This window comes from Psittacula echo (genome assembly GCF_963264785.1).
Source record: "Psittacula echo genome assembly, chromosome: Z".
NCBI classification, from domain to species: Eukaryota; Metazoa; Chordata; class Aves; order Psittaciformes; family Psittacidae; genus Psittacula; species Psittacula echo.
The window spans coordinates 25,775,730-25,797,704 of record NC_137742.1 but is presented as its reverse complement, the minus strand read 5'-3'; the positions used below and the strand labels follow the sequence as shown (position 1 = coordinate 25,797,704).

The 21,975-nt window shown below is 40.0% G+C and overlaps 1 protein-coding gene across 6 annotated transcripts in view; it reads left to right on the top strand.

Annotated features, from left to right (window-relative positions):
* Window positions 1–3,908: 3,908 nt before the first annotated feature.
* Window positions 3,909–21,975, top strand: part of TENT2 (terminal nucleotidyltransferase 2) — a 39,509-nt gene continuing 21,442 nt past the window's right edge. For 5 of the 6 annotated variants that reach the window (XM_080638755.1, XM_080638752.1, XM_080638754.1 and 2 more), the window contains exons 1-10: window positions 3,909–4,034; window positions 4,287–4,448; window positions 6,063–6,259; window positions 6,869–6,985; window positions 9,367–9,616; window positions 10,607–10,721; window positions 10,838–10,929; window positions 11,714–11,780; window positions 14,274–14,343; window positions 21,600–21,676. In XM_080638755.1, the coding sequence (XP_080494881.1) occupies window positions 6,105–6,259; window positions 6,869–6,985; window positions 9,367–9,616; window positions 10,607–10,721; window positions 10,838–10,929; window positions 11,714–11,780; window positions 14,274–14,343; window positions 21,600–21,676 (943 nt within the window). In that variant the 5' untranslated portion in view covers window positions 3,909–4,034; window positions 4,287–4,448; window positions 6,063–6,104. The remainder of the gene's footprint in view (window positions 4,035–4,286; window positions 4,449–6,062; window positions 6,260–6,868; window positions 6,986–9,366; window positions 9,617–10,606; window positions 10,722–10,837; window positions 10,930–11,713; window positions 11,781–14,273; window positions 14,344–21,599; window positions 21,677–21,975) is intronic. The other variant, XM_080638753.1, reaches the window with a different exon arrangement.

The following is a 21,975-nucleotide window of genomic DNA, read 5'->3' as shown; positions in this document are numbered from 1 at the left end:
CCTTTTTTAAGATTAGATGAATGTTTCCACACAGGCACTGGAGTTTTTCTTCATTTTTCCTCCTTGAACTATTGAACATTCAGCTGCTTTGACCAAAATTTCCAGCACTGTTTACTTTCAGACACCAACTATACCTTGAAAACTTCAATTCTGAAAGTTTCCATAAAATTGCAAACAGCACCGAACAAGAACTTCCATGTTGCATAATTGTTTCCATCCTATGAGAGAGATTGCAGCTGGTTTCTCAGAGACCTCTTGGAAGTCACACTCTTTTCTATCTGTCAGAATTAAATATTGTTTATAGAGGCTGAATTCAGCGTCTGCTTCTATTATAGATCATAAATTTCTTTCATTGATCATTCGGTTCCTTTGTTGTTGCCCCAATAAATTAGTTTTACCAGCTGTTTTGTCACAATAAATACACAATTTTTATTCTAAACTGGTATTTCTCTTGGGAGGCAGAAACACAATACCAGTCCTAAACATAAGGTTGTTGGTTTTTTTTTGGGGGGGGATAGGAGAATCTGGTGGAATCTCTAGTGCTAGGTCTCAAATTCATTGCTGTACACTTGCTGAGTATCTGTCGACCAGTGGTCTGATTCTTTGCTTGCATGACTAAAATCGTAAGTAAGGCCTTGCAAGTTTTTCCTGACAGAAGAGAATCTAACCTGTTAACTTTGCAAGATCACAGTCAGGGTCAGGAAGTAAGAAGGCACATACTGGAAAAAAAAACCCAACCCAAAACATAACAGCTCTCAGCACATCAAAGCACAGAGATTTGTCTCAGAAGGCTGTCATGGATTTGTAATGTGTCAGGTTATTTCAGGTGCCTCGCTGAAATGTGCAGCTATTTTGACAAGTGGTTGTAGGTAAAACATGGAGAATAAATCCTGAAGAGTGAACAGTCTGCCAAAACCTCCCACAATTAGACTTATCTCTAGGTTAAAGCAAACACAAAATATCAGGGTGCCTTGTGCCAAGGAATGGAGGAAAAGGATACAAGGAAAAACACAGCAACACAAGCTACTTTAATCAGGTAAGCACGTTGCTAGATTTTTTTTTTCTTTTCGCTTTTTAAAAAATATTGATGCTTAATACACTGCTATAAACACTGCCTGCTATCAGGTATGAGGGAGCTGGGTCTCTATAGTTTGGAGGAGACTGAGGGGTGACCTCATTAATGTTTATAAATATATAAAGGGGGAGTGTCATGAGGATGGAGCCAGGCTCTTCTCAATGGCAAACAATGATAGGACAAGGGGTAATGGGTACAAACTGGAACACAAGAGGTTCCACTTAAACTTGAGAAGAAACTTCTTCTCAGTGAGGGTGACGGAACACTGGAACAGGCTGCCCAGGGGGGTTGTGGAGTCTCCTTCTTTGGAGACATTCAAGACCCGCCTGGACACATTCCTGTGTAACCTTATCTAGGTATTCCTGCTCTGGCAGGGGGATTGGACTAGATGATCTTTTGAGGTCCCTTCCAATCTCTAACATACTGTGATACTGTGATACTGTGATATTGACTGTATTAGGTTGCATTTATTGTAGGCCCATGGCAAATGTGAGAAACCTCGAAGAATTACGTATTCTTGGTTAATGGGTAGATGATGGCAAGAAAAGTGGCAAATGGTATGGAGAACACCATGTGAATGGGCCAAACTGAGAACTCCACGTACCAAGAGTTGCATCACTGGCTTTTAACAGGTAAGATGCAAATTTCTGCCTTGAGCAGAAACTGGGCTGAGTTCCAGATGAAAACTGAAGTCTTTCATAACTGGGCAATGGTAGGATTCTCATGAAACTAAAGACCTATTCATTCTCTGTGCAAGTTCTCTTGGGACTGAATTCCTTCACAGGGAAGAACTCTTCCTTCATCCCGGTACTTCTCATTTAAATTCGTTATCAGCAAGCCACAAGCAACTCACAGCAGACTTTTAAACATTTGTAAATCATATTCGTTACCCTAGCTCTAATCGTAGCTGTGCACTGACCACAGATGACAGCCAAGATGGAAAAGTTTTTGGGAGAATTCTTTGTTATACACAAACTTGCCTTTGGTAGCCCTACTGCAGTCTGACTACAACAGGATCCTTCCGCTTCGTCTCTCTTCTACTCCTAACGTCTGAAGTGGCCATGTAGCCCTTAAGCCCAGAGAACTCAAACTGTGGCACAGATGAAAAATGTCGCAGGAAATGACGGGATTGGCAGCCCATGACTCCCCATTTCAGCCTGTCTGCAGCCCCTTTTCACCTAGATCCCTAGGCTTTGTCTCTTTGAACCTTAATGCTAGAAGTCCATGGAGCTTTAACACCAGACGGCCTCAAATATGCCACAGATCAAAAAATCCCCAGAGATCTCCTTCTGCACCCCAGACCTTCCCTCAACAGCCCCAATCAGTTAGAGGCCTAGGAACCATCCTTTCCTCCCCTTAAATGTGCTCATAACTGTAACTGCAAGTAAACCCAAACATGGTCCTGACTGAAGTTTTCCAGGGTAATTCTTATGCAAACCAAACTGTCCCCAGGCAGCCTCTTCACAGCTCCCTAGGAACTCTCTCTCTTCTAATCCTAAAATTGCCCAGAACCCATTTTCTGCAGCCCAAACCTTCCTTTGACAGTTTCTCCACAGTCTCACTCTACCTAGACCCCTAGGCTTTCTCTCTCTGAGCTCAAACGCTACCCTTAACCCAAGCCATGTGCTGGGACCTCAAATAAATAAAAAATAAATAATACTAAAATAACAATAAAAAAGGCCAAGATAAAGAACTATTAAGAGAAACTTGTTTGCAGCTAAACATACCTTCAGCACTGCCTTTTCAGCTTCACTCCATATATGCCACCTTAGTTTGTCTTTCAAATATAATGCTAACCATAGCCATGGGCTAACCCTTGTACAAGGATCCCAAGCCATGGCCAAGATGAGAAAGCTCTGAGAGAAGGATTCTTTTTGCAACCCAAACCTTTCCTCTCCAGTCCATCTGCAGCCCTGCTCATCCTGGGCCCCTGTGCTTTGTCTCTCTTATCAACTAAATCTATCTATGGGTGGCCAGAGCCTTAAGCATGACTCAGCCTGCGCTCAGCAAGCCCTCAAGTCAAGATCTGAGGTGAGCGTGACACAATTCACACCCTCCTGCTCAAAGAAGGAAGCTTCAACAGTGTCTCAGTATGTGCATAGACTGATTATTTCAGCACCTGCTCAATGCAAGAGTTCACTTATGGGAATTGTCATTCTTCAGAGAGGGAAATCCAATCTTGATTTGGCTCGTATCTTCTTAATTCTGGATCTGTCAAGGTGCATTTTAGCCTATTCACGGCTCAGGGTTTGTCCCAGCACACCTACAATCTCTGGCGGTCATTCTTAACTTTTATTCAAATTATCTTTTATAATATTCAAATTTTACCTTTTACCATATTTACACTGTTTATTCAGTATTACCTTTCTGACACACCTCTGAACAGTAGCTCAGTACAAGTGGACGGGAACTTTACAAAGCACAACACCCACACTGTTGGCCGTAGCCAGAACGGGTGGTCAGCGGAGCACTGTAACCTCAGCACGGTGAAGCGGCCAGAGCTTGCGCAAACAAGCCACTTCCGAGCCATGATAGCTGGGACACAGAACACACACGCCGTGAGCCCGGGTTTTTGGTTCCTCCCTTACAGGGACGCGACGGAGAAGCCGCCCCCTCACAAGAGCCAGTCGGTGTCTCCGCAGCCTGGTACAGCTGCGCAGGAACGGGGCGGCCGCTGCCCCGCCTCAAAGCCCCGCGCCCCGGCAGGCTGCAGCTACCGGCAGCATGTGCGTGCGCCGCTGGTGCTCCGCCGTGCCGCCAAAGGGAGCGAGCGCAGGCAGCGGCGGTGTGGCGCGGGGGGGGAGCAGAGCGGACAGGGCGCTTCCTGACGGAGGCTGCATATCCGGCTCAGAGGGCTGCGCGCAATCGCAGTTCTCTTCGCCCGCTTCCGGCTGGAGCAGCTGTGAAGGGGTTGCTGTCCGGGTGTTCTCTTTGTGGCCTACCTGCGCCGTACCACGGTGTAAGTCTCCGGGCGGTTTGCGGGGGTGCCCTGTTGTTGTGGGGAGAGGTGCCGGGGGGTTGGAACTCGAGGGCTGGAGGGTGGCTGCGGTCGCTTCCCGCGGGGACCGGAGCCGTCGGGCGCTGAGGCTGGGGGGCTGGTGGGGCTTCGGCCCCTGCGGGAGCGACGTGCACGCTTGGGCTTGACTGCACGGAAGTGTACCGGCTTTCACTTGTGTGCTTCCTTCAAAAGTGTGCGTTTATTTGGAAACAGACCCCACTGCGACGGGTGTGCCCGAATTGTAACGTTTGTGGAACTTTGTGGAGAGCCTGGGAGGTTCTGCCCGGGTAACCTGTGCCGAGGGGCGCGGTAAATGCCGGAACGCTACTGTGGGACAGCAGCGTTACTACACTGTTTTGGTTTCGGTTTGGGAAGGTAACTCCTCCTGTCTGGTGTTTGCAGCTTCGAAGACTAAAACGAACGTGTTACTTCTGTAACTCAATCTTGAATTCTGGTGCACTGTTGTGTTACTGATTAACTACCTCCATAAGCTGCTTATGCGTGTGATGTTGAGAGTGCCAGGGCAGCGTAGAGGTCAATGGGGTGTGTTAATAGCTGTTACATTGCCTCTCTAGTAGAAATGTCATGCAGTTCGGTTTCTGTTCTTCAGCAGAATTGAAAGTAAACATCCCCAAAATAACTTTCATTAATACATAATACTTCCCTGATCCCCTTTCTCCCCCTTCCCCCCACCCCTGCAAAAAAAAAAAACACACCACCACAAACAAACAAAACAAAACCAAACCAAAAAAACCCCAAAGCAAAGCAAAAAAAAAAAAAAAAAAAAAAAAGACACGAAAAACAAACAACAAAACCTAACCAAAACTGAGAGCATTAGTCTTGACAAGTTTTTTTTGGAGGTAGTACTAGGTCTTTAGTAATGTGGGAAGGAGGTAAAACCTGAGCAAATAAACGCCTTGGTATTTATCTGCCAGTGTCCCATTGTAATGCTGCCTGCAGTGATAGTGAGCAGCTATCTGAGGAGGTTAAAACCTGGCCGCACTCCATAGTGGTAGGTGAAAGACTTCAGGGCTGTGGTAACAGTGGGACCTTACTACAGTAAAGTTAGAACTTTAAAGTAACTGTTAACAAAATAATAACTGATAATAAAATAACTTTTTATTTCAGGGTATGAGAATGCCTATTAATGTAACTGCTAATGCAGTTTTTATATTTATAGATATGTATATATACTTATTTTGGTAATTGAGAGCCTGTAAAAGTAATACTTTAATTTTATTCCAGACTTAGACTACTGTGTGATGATAGGTCCATGCCCTGGCATGGAAATCCTATCATCACTTTTCCCAATTGTATTGCTGTAGCATTGGGTTGATAAAAAGTTTTTAATGTAATAATCAGGGAAATACTGCTGTTGCTCTTATGACTTCTAATGGTTACAGTTAAAAGTTGTGTGAAAAAACTTATCTTGTATTTGAATCCCTGTATGACTCTAGTTCATATGCAGAGTATTGAGATCAGTCATGTATGACTGTTTGTCAGTGACAAAGTTTCTTTGCAGGACTCTTATTTAAGAGTTAAAGTATATTCTTAAATATGTGTATGTGCTTATTTAAGCATATGCGTGTTCTTATGGTGTAGCCCAGTGTTTATTCCAATGTATTGTGAATCTCATTGTGGAATGTTTGAAGCAAGAAACATACATCATTGCAATATGTTACGTTTCCTTGAGATGAAAACTCTTATGTCTTGTGTCATGTAATTTTTTCTAAAATTAATATGGAGGGGAGCAAATAATAATTCACTTTTAAACATAAAATATGTAGTACTTGTAAAACGTAAGAGCATATAGTATTTTTATTTAGTGTCCTGTCCAGAAAGGAAGTAAAACTAGCCTACAATCACAATTCTTTTCAGCAATCTCTGACTATATATCTTAAATTATTTGGATTTTTAAACCAAGTATTTAGAAGGTAAATAGTATTTTTTGTTGGCTAATTTCTTTTTATTTTTTTCCCCTCCTTTAAGTGTAGGTAAAAAGAAACATACGCACTTCAAGTAGAAAGGAGCATGTTCCCAAATCACTCCAGCTTGGGTTGTCCACCCTTCCCTCCGAAACATCAACAACAGAGTAATTTCCTCACTAAGGTTCCTCTGAATATGCTACCCACTCTTGTCTCCCGGCAGCATCTTATTGAGACTGAGTTTAATTTTCAGAATGCAGTGTAAGTACAGTAAAGTTTTGATAGGTATTAGCTTCAGACTGTCTTTTGAAAGAAATATTTTTGTTTACGAAGCATGTTTTTCACTGGCTTTAACATTAATCTGCATTCAACTTTAAAATATAGGAAGGTGTCATGTAATATAGAGCTATGTAATTTCTGTTGGTGACCTGCAAGTTTTAATGCTCTCTTACATTGTGCATAATGCATGAAATGCCATTGCACTGATTATAGTTAATCCACACTTTAGTTTTGAACATCTTCAATTGTATTTGTTTACTGGGGAAAACAGAGAGGAGATGAGAAAGGGCTAGACTTGAAGACACCATAGTCTTCTTTAAGGTCTTAAATTTAACAGTACCTTAAGTTGTTTGCTGACCTCTTCTTACACTTGTGCTGTGAAGAATGAGCTTCTATTTTTTTTTAAATGAAATGTATACACTGAAGTATCTTTTTGTTTGAATAGAAAAGACAGAGGTACTGCTTCAAAGAAAAAAAAAAAAAAACAAACAACAAGACTTGCTGAGTTTAACACTCACTTAAGAAAAACTACCAACCCATAAAAAGCACCTTAGTTATATGCGTAATTGTTACTGACTGTAATATTTTCAGGGCTGTTTTGAGTGGTAACCTTGCAAGTACTCGAGATGCTACACTGCAGCCAGTGGCTTACGTACGTGGCAGTCCAGTACATGTGTCTGATTCCCCCACGTCATTCCGAGGAAGAAAGTAAGTTCTTTGTGTGTGTGATTAATTCCAGTTGTAATGTGCCCTTGGTGAAGCTCATCTCTTATCAATTCCTCGTGCAACTTGCATGTTGTTAGAAATTGCAATACTGCATGGTTTTTTTGTTGGGCCATGTAATGGCCCTTCAAAGCATTCACATACCTGCTTTTGAGAATTTTGATATTAAATGCCTTGGTATGTATTGTTTTTCTTCCCCAACAGCTGTAGCCTTACAGAATTGTGATTTTTGTGTTTTATTTTAATACTGTAATAGGCCGTAGTCTGTATGTGTTAGCAAATTGAGTGTTGTCTTCCTGTTAATTTGTCAGGTTAAGAGTAAGAGTGCACCTTCAATATTTTGTGGAAATTGTGATGTTTTTCTGGACACTAGATGTTTCTCCTGATTGTCTGAATTGTGTTGCCTTTTCCACCACCTCCCCCCCCCCAAATACCAAGTCTTAAATTCAAGTCATATGTAAGTTCCTTTTAAAAAGAAGAATTTTATGGAATCATATTTTTTCTTCTTTTCAAAAAACTAAAGTTACTTGAATTTACGTATCTTCCTTTGTTACTTTAGTTACAACAGAGGAATTTCAGATGAATGTACAGTTTTACTTTTAACATTCTAGAAAAAACAGAAATTGTTTCTTATCAGTTCAGAAATAGTAGCTGATACATGTTTGTAGGGATTTCCTCTTCACCAGTTTGGCTTATGGAAAGTTATGCTGTGTTAGGAGATTTGCAGTCAATTAGCGAATCCTTAGATCTTGAGTGGACTCTTAAGATATTTTTGGTGAACATGAGTTTGTGCAAGTTCTTCTCAGTCAAAATAGGTTGGAACATTGTTATGTTTTAATTTAATGTTACATTATGAGTTCTTTGAAGATTGTGGGTAGGTATTGTTATCCAGAATTCTCTTAGACTTGAAAACTGAAACGATGACTTGAGGTGTCTTCAGTTAAATTGATGAAAATAGTTCAATGCTATCTTTCCAGGTCCCCAAACTACTTTGATGCTGGCTTTTCTAACTACAAGGAATTACCAGAATTTTATTCACACTTAATTCATTGATACATATGAATATTTGATTTCATGCTTTTTTTAATTAGAAACTTGGGTGAGTACCCACATACAGGTTAACTTTGTCATATTTGATGTATAAACAAAACACAGAATCATAGAATAGTTAGGGTTGGAAAGGACCTTAAGATCATCTCGTTCCAACCGCCCTGCCATGGGCAGGGACACCTCACACTAAACCATGTCACCCAAGGCTCTGTCGAGCCTGGCCTTGAACACCGCCAGGGATGGAGCATTCACAACTTCCCAGGGTGACCCATTCCAGTGCCTCACCACCCTCACAGTAAAGAATTTCTTCCTTATATCCAATCTAAACTTCCTCTGTGTAAGTTTTAACCCGTTACCCCTTGTCCTATCACTATAGTGCCTAATGAAGAGTCCATCCGCAGCATCCTTGTAGGCCCCCTTCAGATACAGGAAGGCTGCTATGAGGTCTCCATGCAGCCTTCTCTTCTCCAGGCTGAACAGCCCCAACTCTCTCAGCCTGTCTTCGTATGGGAGGTGCTCCAGTCCCCTGATCATGAATGTCCTTTCTTATTCTTACTGTGGATGTGCCACAGTATTCAATACTGGCCATCTTTCTTACAAATTCTTAATGAAGAGTTCAGATGCCAAGGGGTTGTCTGCAAGATCGCTTCAAATATATCTCTTCAAGTGTATTTGAATTCTGTGAGAAATTACTTAATAAGGAGATACAAACTACTCTCTGGAAATGAGACATGATGTTTATGACTGTGTAGCTTCATAGAATCATTAATTTGATTTGTCAAATAAGTGTTTCTTTTTTGCCCAGATTACACAGTTAACTGTCTGTATAATCTAAGAAACAGACAAACGCTACATTTTGAATGGCTATTGCAATGTTTCTATTCCTCCCTTCCCCACTATTGAATTTATTTTATTCATCACTGGGTATTCAGAACTCAAAAAACTTCTCACTGCAGTTGCACTGATTTAAAACAAAAGTACCCTTACATAGTCTGTGTGTATGTTCAACAAAAAAAAAAAAAAGTTTGTTGTCAGTGAAATAGTATGACCAACTTTTGCAGTTGTGGTATGGGAAGAAAGAGCACACATTTATTTCATCTAATGTCTAGGATGGGCATGCCTTTTGTTCTGTAGAATACTTGCTTTTAATAGTCATGTAATTAAGCAGTGGTGTTTTTAGTTTGTAGCAGCTCTCTTTTAATCATAACTTGGAGCTTGCAAACTAGAGGAATTACCGTCTCCCCCTTTTGTGTTTGTGTTTTTGTTGGGGGATATTTGTTTGGTTTGCATTTGGTTTTTGTTTGCTTGCTTTTTAGGAGACGAAGTGAACAAAGTGTTCCATATGATGTCAAGCGGCACCGATTGCATTCGCATCATTCTGAAACAGCTGTAGTTAACCAAGCAGTGCTTTCACCGGAAGAACATAGATACTCTTTTCCAAGATCAGTTCAATCTCCACTCTTTCATGCATATCATGTCCCAGATTTAACTGGATGTGTACCTCTGGTTCGATATACTTTGTTTCCAGAATCTACAGAAATCGCTCTCCCTATGGCCAAAGATAAGGTAGTATCTTTGTATGTCTGTGCCTTACATCTGCCTTCTGAGTAGGCAGGGTTCAGTATCAATAAGGAATATCAGTAAACGTGGCTGCCACTATGGTACTATGTAGCCTTCCTGTGTGCTTGGGTTTGGAGCATATTTTGGGGGTAGGGCATTGTTTAATTTCAGTACTAACGTCAGGATACCTGCATGTCTGCTCCAAGAAGTAGAAATTGGAGGAAAGGTCCATTTGTCACCTGAGAGGGGTAGTGAGAATACTGATGAAAAAAGGCCACCCTAGTAAAGTCAGAGAAGCCTGTTTTGAGTAAATGGGATATTGGGCCTGTAAAGATGTTTTGTGCCTCTCATCAGGAGATAAAAGTTACTATTTTAGCTATGCTGTAATAGAAAAGAGGATGTCTAATTTAGGTGGACAGTTGAGTTGCTACTGCGATTTTTGTTCTTTTTTTAGTTAAAAAACCCCCAAAACGTGGCTCCTCAGTCTTCATACTTCTGCTGCACCAACATGACAGAGTTTTTTAGTATAAAATGCCTGTTGATTACAGCATATAAGTGTCGTGAAAGAGAAGCAGCTAATATCTCCTTCCACCGAAAATCTGACTTCTACCACGTCTTTAGTAGTTTCTGTGGGATTGGGAAAAAAAAAAAAAAGCTAACTTTAATCAGTTTTAATATTTATTTTTCTCCTTGTTGCTGGTAGGCAAACTGTTGATGTTAAAGTCAGCTTATTCCTTGAAAGGCTGCAGATGTTAATAATGCAGAAAATATTTTTTGTGGGCAGACATTTTATAACAGATTGAAGATATTCAAATTTAAAAACTTTGCAGGAATTTCTTCTGAGGAGTTGTTCAATATGAATTCCAGTGCAGTATAACTCTAGACAGTGTAATAGGTCATGCAAAATGCAGTCTTCTGTATTTCATGTAATAAACATCCTTTCCTGACAGAGATATAATTTTTCTGTATCTTTGCTTTTTGAATATGTGTATCTAGTTAAGTCAGCAGGTTTTGGAGTTATTTCAAGCATGTCAACAACAGACCTGTGATTTGCACAAAAAAGAGGTCTGCAGAACACAACTCCAGAGAGAAATTCAGCGACTTTTTCCACGTATGTTTTGAATTTGGTTATTATCAATTTGAATGTTCTTTAGGTTTGTGGTTCTTCCTTCTTCTTGAACTATGATGCGTCACATCAGTTTTTATTCTGTGATTCCTCTATTACAGACAGCAAACTCTTTTTGGTTGGGTCCTCCCTGAATGGGTTTGGCACTCGTAGCAGTGACGGTGACTTGTGCCTGATGGTTAAAGAAGAACCAGTAAGTAATATAAAACATATATAAAGTATCTTTTTTAAATGTATGTGCTTTTATAAGGCTGGATTCTAAAATGTGAATCAAATGCTCATATTCTTTTGATTAAACAACGTATTTTTGCATTTATAGTATCTATGAACTGTGGGACAAATAATGTTGCAGGTATGAATTTAACCTTATAAACTCTTTAGGCCAACAAAACATTAAAAAAATAAGCATCACCTTTGCTCTGTAAGTGGAAAACACACAGCAAAACAGGGAAGTAAGTTGCCTAGAATCATGAAGAAAATTTAGAGAATGCTGCCTCATTTTGAATGCAGGAAAAACTTCTTGTAAGTTTTTTTTGTTTGTTTGTTTCATTGTTTAGATTCATAGACAGTAATTTTAGTGAGCAGGCGTAAGTATGAATTTAATATACAAAATATCTGAAGTATTTTTGAGTGGAAATGTTTGATTTGAGTTTATGTTGAGGAAAAGATGTAACAAATCTAAAGAAAGCATAATTTTGATAGAATTGAAGTATCATTGCAAAGGAAGGAGAGGACATTTTTGTGTAAGTGGGGCTATGTTTTCATAAAATTCTGTGATTTGTGAATGTCTGATAGTAGCTTTGAATATCGAATACAAATAGTTCTCTGTGGTGTTTGCCACACTAAAGGTATGTGTAGACTATGGAATATTTTGGTATACATGCTCATGTCTTACTCTGAGAATTAATTTTATTTGAAAAGTGAAGTGTGATTATTTGGAACATTTAAATGAGAGATACTTTAATACCATATTCCAGGTAAATCAGAAGACTGAAGCAAGAAACATACTCAGCTTAGTCCAGAAACTCTTCAGTACTAGCCTTTGTAAGTTCCTGGCTACAGTGAGGTGGTAAGATTACTGGCAATTCTGAAAGAGATATTGATGCACAGTTGTAACTATTGTATGTAATTGAATCTTATCTAGCTTCTAATCACAGTATTGTTTGGAGAAAAGCTATAAATGTTTAGTAATGCTACCTATCTTGATGCTGATGGATAGTAATCAAAAAACCATAACAGTTGCCTTGCAAACTAGTGGGCTTCAGGGGTGGATAGCATCTAAAATGACTGTTGAATTGTGGACCCTGGTGGGATGGGGAGGCATGAGCAGAGAAGTAGATCTCTGTTAGGGACAGCTCTGTCAGTGAACTCCTTCTGCTTTCCTGGGAACAATGCTCTTATGAATTTTTTAAGATGTCACTCAGAGCAGACTGTGTAGAGTTGAGGAGCGTGGGGAATAGGGGACCTTAATACCAGTGAAATAATTAACACAGCTGCCTAGTGAAGAAAATACTAAATGTTGACAGTACCAGTGCATATAGGCAAAACAGGTCAATTCACAATTCTTGTAAGTTCTTGTTTTGGGCAGTTCCTGACTTAAATGTGAGTACCATTAACTTCAGCTTTTGTACCATCCTTGTGGAATTAAAAAAGACCCTGTCATTTACTGATATAAGTGACTGCCCTCCCCTTACTTTTCATACTTGTGGTATGTTCTTTAATGCGACTTCTTATATTGCTGTTCTGAACTATCCTGCAATGGTAAAAGGAAGGGACAAACGATAAGTTTAAATGCAGACTTAAGAATTTGTTTAGTGGCAAATGTGCGTACCCAGATCTCAGCAGCTTACTTGGAAAGACTTGACAGATCCATTATAGAATGGGTAGCTGATACTTAATGGCTTATTACTATTGTATATTGATGTTAACATTAGGAAGTCCAGAACTTAGTTTGGGTTAGCCTAGGATGCAAGTCATTCTGGTGCTTTCTGAGAAGTACAGTGATGAAATAGTTGTGTTTTCAGTAATCAGAAAGGGAGCATCTACCTAAGTGTATTTGTTTTCCAAGAGGCTGTATTCTGCAACAGCGCTTTAGACAAAATTAAGTTTGTTTGACAGGGAATATGAGTATTGGAAAGACATGTTCATGTGTGAGTGATCCCTGAAGGTTTTTTGTTTGTGCCATTGCTCATTTCTAATGCTTGTTTTGATATTTTTTTGATAATTATCTGTTTCTTGCAAGTGGCTTTGGTCAGCTTCATTTAATCAAAATGTTCTTTGGAAAGTAAGGCAGGGCAAAACACTGCTGATATTACTGCTCTTGTCAGACTGGCCTAGTTGTGGGTATGTAGATCCAGAACCTCTTGGATCATCTCTTCATAATCTTAACACGGGCATGAATTCTTACATCTAGCCATCTGTCAGTGTGTTTGTGTATAGGTGCTCAGTGGACAGAGCTTATAGATGTTATCTGAAAATGTTCACCTGATTCAGAAATGAAAGGTTTTGCCATATGGGTCTTTCCATTTGGATTTAGTTCATTTGCAAACTGTATCTCAACTGTGCTAAGGTTCATGCCTTTTGCCGAAATTATATGTGACCTACAGGCTCTGCTTTTCTTTGTCTTTTCCATTACTTTCTTGAGTGCATTTCTTATTCAGGATTATGGGGAACTACTAAATATACCCTGAGATATCGTTAAGAATAGGGAAATTGCGGGTGATATGACTAACAGAACAGTTTCAGGGAGCTTAGTGCAAAGGTGTATTTGGTGGAACTATATGACTCTGTCATACCTTAGTATGTTTGGGTTTGGATGGTTTGGTGTTAAGCCTATGTGTCAATAATTTGTAGATAATCACCTGAGACACAGTCCTGTGATTGTATGTTTATTGCATGTCCTTTCACCATTAAACCAAAAGGCAGATACAAAGATTATGTTTGGAAAGTGTTACAATTCAATAAGGTATGTATTTCTTGGTATGTACTTTACAAGTCAGATAAGCAGTTTTTAAAAGGAAGTTTTAAGCATAATGCATAGTGAAGAAAGCTGTATTAATTATTTATCAGTAAAATATATAATTCAATTGTAGCAAACTAAGCACAATTAACAATTATGTGGCTGATCATGTGCCCATTGCTATAATGTAGCGCTGGGTGTAAGTCTCTGGCTCCCTTCTTTTTGAACCTTAATTGCAACTCTTCAGGACTTCTATTACAAGTACTGCTCAGTGAAAGCACTGCAGAGGTGCATTCCTTATGTTCAAATTTCTTTAATGTGCTTCTCACAGACAAATCTTCCACTTGTGTTTTTCTCTGATATTTAGTCATTATTTTTCCACACACATTTTCCTAGATTGTATTTTTGCTGCAGTTGCCAAAGCTTACTTAGTTTAGCACAACCCGTCTGAGAATATTGTTGCTAAATTTAATAAGCTACTATTGGTAGAAATCAGTCAGTATGACTCCACTTCAGAATCTTTTTTTTAAGATCAGCATCTCACTTGAAACTTAATTGCATATTTTTCTCCCTTTCAGCAACCTACATTGAGAGACCTCGGCTGATTCGGGCAAAAGTGCCAATAGTGAGGTTCAGGGATAAAGTCAGGCAAGTTTTCTGTTCAAAACAATTTTTTAGATTCTGACATGGTGAAGTACTCTGTATGTGTGCTGTCCATGTGAGTAGTACCACTGAAGTCATGGTTTGTTTATTTGTGTTGTCCTATAGTTGTTATATTGCAAATTTATACACGTACTGTGCAGTGGCAGTCAGCTGACTTCCTTGGTGGCGTGAAACACCTCTCATGGTTGAGATGCTGTTAAGTTTGTGATGTGAATTAGTAGCAGTACATCACACTTCTATGGGTTATTTGTACACAGTGGACTCCAGTTGACAAATAGTTTATGACAAAACAATGGTGGGAAGAGAACTGTTGTGAAAGGTAGTTGTGCTGCTTTGTAAACATAACTGTTGAGTGACTTAAGGACTAATTCACAGTGTTTACACACAACAGTAAACTGTAGTTCCTTGTGATTGTCTTCTTGATTAAAAAAATCGTTTATTTTAGAATCGTTTATTTTAGAATAGTATATTCTAAATATTTTAGAATAGTATATTCTAAAATAATATAGAATAGTATATTCTAAAATAAACTCTTTTTTTAATAGAATATTAATAGAATAGTATATTCTAAAATAGTATATTCTGCTGTCTTCTAGGGAGATATTCTGCATTTAAAAAGTAGCATTGCTTGTTCTAGTCAGTGTTAGGTATTTTATGACTTTTTAGGAGGTAGAAGAAATTGAGAGAAGTGGATGTGTTGTATATTACTGTATTCATTGTATCTTCATTACAAAGACATGAAAATGAGTGATCAAGAGGGATGTACTAGGCAGAGAACAATTTTATTTCTTATTGTATGTGATAAAAGCATGTGACAGAGGAAAAAGTTGTGCTAAGCACTGAAGTTGGTTGGAAGTCTGAGTAATGTTTAAATCTCCCTATATTTATGGACTTAGATTTTATAAGGCTTACATGTATCACCTTCATGTAATAACATAGTTTGGCTATTCATTGTAAGTAGGACTTTGAAGAACTCTCTTTTATCTGTCTCATCCTGTCTGTATGCTTCTAAAATTTTGCAGCCCCATCTGTCTTTAAAAAACAAATAAGCCCACTTTTCTGACCTCTCTTTATAAAAGCATATCATAGAATCATAGAATAGTTAGGGTTGGAAAGGACCTTAAGATCATCTAGTTCCAACCCCCCTGCCATGGGCAGGGACACCTCACACTAAACCATGTCACCCAAGGCCTCATCCAACCTGGCCTTGAACACCGCCAAGGATGGAGCATTCACAACCTCCCTGGGCAACCCATTCCAGTGCCTCACCACCCTCTCAGTAAAGAATTTCTTCCTTATATCCAATCTAAACTTCCCCTGTTTAAGTTTGAACCCGTTACCCCTTGTCCTGTCACTACAGTCCCTGATGAGTAGTCCCTCCCCAGCATCCTTGTAGGCCCCCTTCAGATTCTGGAAGGCTGCTATGAGGTTTCCATGCAGCCTTCTCTTCTCCAGGCTGAACAGCCCCAACTTTCTCAGCCTGTCTCCATACGGGAGGTGCTCCAGTCCCCTGATCATCCTTGTGGCCCTCCTCTGGACTTGTTCCAACAGTTCCATGTCCTTTTGATGTTGAGGACACCAGAACTGCACACAATACTCCAAGTGAGGTCTCACGAGAGCAGAGCAGAGGGGCAGGATCACCTCCTTTGACCTGCTGGTCATGCTCCTTTTGATGCAGCCCAGGATACAGTTGGCTTTCTGGGCTGCGAGCACAAACTGCAGCTGGCTCATGTTCATTTTTTCATCAACCAACACCCCCAAGTCCTTCTCCTCAGGGCTGCTCTGAATCTCTTCTCTGCCCAACCTGCAGCCGTGCCTGGGATTGCTCCGACCCAGGGGTAGGACCTTGCACTTGACATGGTTAAACTTCATAAGGTTGGCATCAGCCCACCTCACAAGCGTGTCGAGGTCCCTCTGGATGGCATCCCTTCCCTCCAGCGTATCAACCGAACCACACAGCTTGGTGTCATCGGCAAACTTGCTGAGGGTGCACTCAATCCCACTGTCCATGTCACTGACAAAGATGTTCAACAAGACTGGTCCCAACACCGGTCCCTGAGGGACACCACTCATTACTGCTCTCCCGCTGGACATTGAGCCATTGACCACAACCCTTTGCGTGCAGCCATCCAGCCAGTTCTTTATCCACCGAGTGGTCCACCCATCAAATTGATGTCTCTCCAATATAGAGACAAGGATGTCGTGTGGGACAGTGTCGAATGCTTTGCACAAGTCCAGGTAGATGACGTCAGCTGCTCTACCCCTGTCCATCAGTTCCATAGCCCCATCATAGAAGGCCACCAAATTGGTCAGGCAGGATTTCCCCTTAGTGAAGCCATGCTGTCTGTCACCAACCACCTCCTCGTTTTTCACGTGCCTTAGCATGTCTTCCAGGAGAATCTGCTCCAAGATTTTGCCAGGCACAGAGGTGAGACTAACTGGTCTGTAGTTCCTTGAGTCATCCATTTTCCCCTTCTTGAAAGTGGGGGTTATATTTCCCTTTTTCCAGTCATTGGGAACTTCACCTGACTGCCATGATTTTTCAAATATGATGGCCAGTGGCTTAGCAACTTCACTCGCCAGCTCCTTCAGGACCTGCGGATGGATTTCGTCAGGTCCCATGGACTTGTGTACACTTAGGTTTTTAAGATAGTCTCGAACCAGATCCTCTCCTACAGTGGGCCTAGGGACTTCATTCTCACTGTCCCTGCGTTCGCCTTCCAAGACTTGGGTGGTGTGGTCAGAGCACTTGCCAGTGAAGACTGAGGCAAAGAAGTCATTAAGAACCTCAGCCTTCTCCAGATCCTGGGTAGCCAGTTCTCCCGATATCTTCCGAAGGGGGCCTACGTTGTCCCTAGTCTTGTCTTTTACTCGCTATGTACCTATAGAATCCCTTCCTGCTATCCTTAACATCCCTAGCCAAGTTCAATTCTGACTGGGCCTTAGCCTTCCTCACCTGGTCCCTAGCTTCCCGGACAGCATCCCTGTATTCTTCCCAGGCCGCCTGTCCCTGCTTCCACCTTCTATAAGCCTCTTTTTTCCTTTGAATTTTCCTGAGCAGCTCCCTATCACAATATGCTTTAAGACAATATACCTTTATCAGGACACAAGCCCTGGGGTGATAAAACTGAAAGTGTCATGTTCACAATTCAAACTAATAAATACCATCCGTTTAAGCTTTTCTTGCATCTGAGATTATGTAACAGTTGTTAGGATTTTTCTTTATACTTTCAATTATGTCTGTTTCCATATTTACTTCTGTATACTTGCTTACCTTTTAAAAATTTGAATAATTTTTATCTTCTTCCTCATATAATAATACAAATGTTGTTTCTCCCACACTTTCTGAAACTCTTGAACTTGTCAAGCCAAAGTTTGGGTTATATAGCTATATATACTATGTAATGTGCACATGAAGTGGTAAATTCCTGGTACGAATACTGAATAAGTCATGGGTTTATAGCAATTTTAAATTGGAGAATAAACTTTAAAAAGAAGCCTTAAGTATGGAAGTGGTTATTGCAGCTACCAGCCAGTCAGTTTCATGTCCATCCCTGGAAAGGTGATGGAACAGGCTGCTTTGCAGGTCATCACCAAGCATGCAGAAGACAAAAAATTAAAAAAGGTCATCAGGAGTAGTCAGCAGGGGTTCACCCAGGGGAAGTCTTGCTTGACCAACCTAAGACTTTTATGATGACATGGGAGGGTAGTTGACGAGGGGAGAGCAGTGGATGTTATCTGCCTTGACTTCAGCAAGGCTTTTGACACTGTCTCCCATAACATTTCTCATAGGTAAGCTTAGGAAATGGGTTTAGATGAATGAACAGTGAGGTGGATTGAGAGCTGGCTGAATGACAGAGTTCAGAGGGCTGTGATCAGCAGAACAGAATCCAGTTGGAGGCCTGGAGTCAGTGGTGTCACCCAGGGATCAATGCTGGGTCCAGTTTATCAATGCCCGGAATTTTAGGTTGGTTTTTTTGTTTGGGTTTTTTTTTCTGATGATACGAAGCTGGGAGCAGTGGCTGATAAGCCTGGAGGCTGTGCTGCCATTCAGCAGGACCTTGATGGGCTGGAGAATTGAGCAGAGAGGAACCTAATGAGGTTCAACAAGGGCAAGTGTAGGGCACTGCACCTGGGGAGGAAGAACCCCAAGGACCAGGACAGATGGGTGCTGACCTGCTGTAGAGCAGTTCAGCTGAGATGGACCTGGGAGTGATGGTGGATGACAAGTTGACTATGAGCCATCTGTGTGCCCTTGCAGCCAGGAGGGCCAGTTGCAACGTGGGGTGCATAGGGAGGAGTGTGGCCAGCAGGTTTAGGGAGGTGATCTTCCCCCTACACTCAACCCTGGTGAGGCCACATCTGGAGTCCTGTGTCCAGTTCTGGGCTCCTCAGTACAAGACAGGCAAGGAGCTACTGGAGAGAGTACATCGAAGGGCTACAGGGATGATCAGGGCTCTGGAGCATCTCTCTTATGAGGAGAGACTACAGGAGCTGGGCCTGTTTAGCTGAGAGGAGACTGAGAGGGGATCTCATTAATGCATCTTAAAGGTGGGTGTCAGGAGGATGGTGCCAGCCTCTTTTCAGTGGTGCCCAGTGACAGGACGAGGAACAATGGCCATAAACTAAACCACAAGAAGTTTCACCTCGACACAAGGAAGATCTTTACATTGAGGGTGGCTGAGCACTGGAACAGGCTGCTCAGGGAGTTTGTGGAGTCTCCCTTTCTGGAGACATTCAAAACCCACCTGGATGTATTCCTGTGTAACCTGCTTTAGGTGGCCCTGCCTTTGCATGGGGTTTGGGCTGCATGATCTCAGGGATACTTCCCAACCCCATCAATCTGTTTCTGCATTTGTAGTCCATACTATGGTCACTTGCAGAAAAAAACCCAAAAAAACTCCAAACCAAACAAACAAAAAACCCAAACATAACAACAACAAAAAAAAACCCAATCAAAAAAAAATCAACAAAAATCCAGCCGGTAACAGTCATGATACTCATATACCTTAGGGACTGGATTTAAAGAATTCTTTATTTCCTACTAAATCAGTGTATAATCTGCTTAAACTAGAAACTGCCCATTACATTTTTTCAGAAGGAAAAAACCCACAGTACTATTCACCATCTGGTTTCCTGCATTGTTTTTCTGGAAGAGGGGAGCAGTGGGAAATGACATGGCTTTGGGTTGAGTTGTAGTGTTTTGAGGTTTTTTGGGTGGAAGGGACTGTTGTTGGTTTGGAGTGGTTTTTTTTTTTTTTGGGGTGGGGTGTATGGGTTGGTTTGGTTTGTTTGGTTTCCTCCCTACACCTCTTTCCAGTTATCTTTATGTTAACCTGCCAGCTCACCTGTGTTTTGTCTTTTTATGCAATTATCAGTCTCCTAATTTCTTACCGGCCTTTGTCTTTCATAGACTTTTATATATATATATATATATATATATATATATATGTATATATATATATACATATATATGTATATATATACACACACATGCACACTTATTCCATTTTTCACAGTGGTTTTGAAAAATGGGTTTGATACTCGTACCCTAAGCATGTTTTAGCCAAAACCAGAAACTAAACATGACAAACTCCCTGTCAAAGCCAGATTTGATGCCTGTCTGCTGGGAGAAGATGGTAGAATTCAATGGGTGGTGTCTCTGCATCTGGATGTAATGTGTTGCCAATGGTTCATATATTCCAGAAAATTGCCATTTCCCACTTGATTTAGTGAATGAGAAAGCATTCAGTTTATGTTTGTTTTCCTTTTTCATCTTAAAGGGGTTTTTCTAGTCCTATAACATAAGGAAGATCCATTGTACCTAAAGACATATCTTGAATGCAGATTCTGCTGCCAGACAAGCCTTTGATTAATTAACAAGATTTCTGTCCTACAGAGGATGCAAAAGCTGCTTCTTCTACCACATTTGATGTGCAGTTGACATTTTTTTTTTCTCTCCTGTAGTGCTTTTAGTAGAACTTGAGTCCCAACAGTACAAAATCTTTGCGTGCCATAATTGTAACATCTATTAAATGTGCGTATTAAAGTAAAAAATAACTGCAATGGAACTTGCTTAATCAGTATCCAGTAAATAGTAATCTTGTCAATTTGGGTGAATTGGAATTACACATGCAGCCTAAGATTTTTCTTTATTATATTTGCACATACAACTAGTATTCTTACTGGTGTTTATGCTTGTTTTAACAAATGTGAAACAGTAGCTCTAGGTTGTCTATTTCTTGTTCCATTATGTACTGTGCTCTTAAAAAAATCTAAGAGTCATGCTTGATATTAATTCATGTTTAAAATTATGTAGTATTTTTGATGCAAAGAGCAACTTACTATATTTAATGGTATAAAAAAGCTTTCATGGGCATCAAATTAATATTTTATCCACTTTAATAAATTCAGTACAATAATTCAAGACAATCTAAAGGAGTATCCAAACAAACAGATACTATGTGAATGAGGCTTGGATATATAAAATGGAAATAGCTGTACATTGCAAATAGCTACTTCTTTGTCAATAATAGGGTACTTTTGTTGGGAGATACAGTGTTGCTGTAGCTTACTGACTATGAATTTAATATCTTTTTTTAGGATTGTGAGTCATTAAGCTCTAGATGTGGTATGAAATTCAAACTTATTGTGATATAAATAAAGCAGGGAGTGCTTGTTTGCCTCTTTCTTACTTGCTGTTAACAGCATGAAACAGTTATGAAAACTGTTTTATCACAAAACATGCAGTGTTTACTAATAAACATTTTTAATTTTAAAGTACTTGCTGATTATCTCTGAAAATCATTGCAAAAAAGAGAGTCTTACCGTTTGTCTTCTTCCAGTTCTCTATCACAGTTCATCAGCATGTTTTTCTAAACTAATACCTCAGAATCCTTCCTGGCTTCTAAACTTGTCCGTAGTAAATCATGTAATACAAGTCTAGTTTGGAGGAAGATTTGTTAAAAATCAAAATTTGGCATATTAAGTTATCCTAAGGTCTAAATTTTGATCTGTGTACATTCTTTTTGTAAACCAACAAGTATATTTTTTTCTAACAATGGAATTCAAGTACTATAAACAAAAACAGAGTAGAAATCACAGCATCAGAACTCTGAAGACGGTTTCTAGAATACCAGTGTAAAGTTATATTCCTCCACCTCTGTCACTAAGTGGGTAATAAATACTCTGAAATTTAATACCATGATATCTGATTCTTTTTGTTTTCTCCTTCCCAACAGCTGTATGGAGTTTGACTTGAATGTAAACAGTGTTGTGGGAATAAGAAATACATTCCTTTTGAGAGCCTATGCATACAGTAAGTTTTTAATATATTTTCTTGTTTCTGTAAATTTTGCTTTTTGAAATTATATTTTGGTATTAAGAGACTACTAAAACTCAGTTGAATATATTAGGTTACTATATATATAAAATTACCTTATTGGCTGCATCAGATAGTTTCAGGATACATTCTTGTTGCTCATTCTAAATAAATAGAGAAAACCAATATATGTTTTTAATTGAATATTATAATATTCAGAAGATGCTTCATATTAAGGTACACATTTATACTACAAGGGTGCTTCAGTACTCTGGGGGTAACAAGATTACTATGCT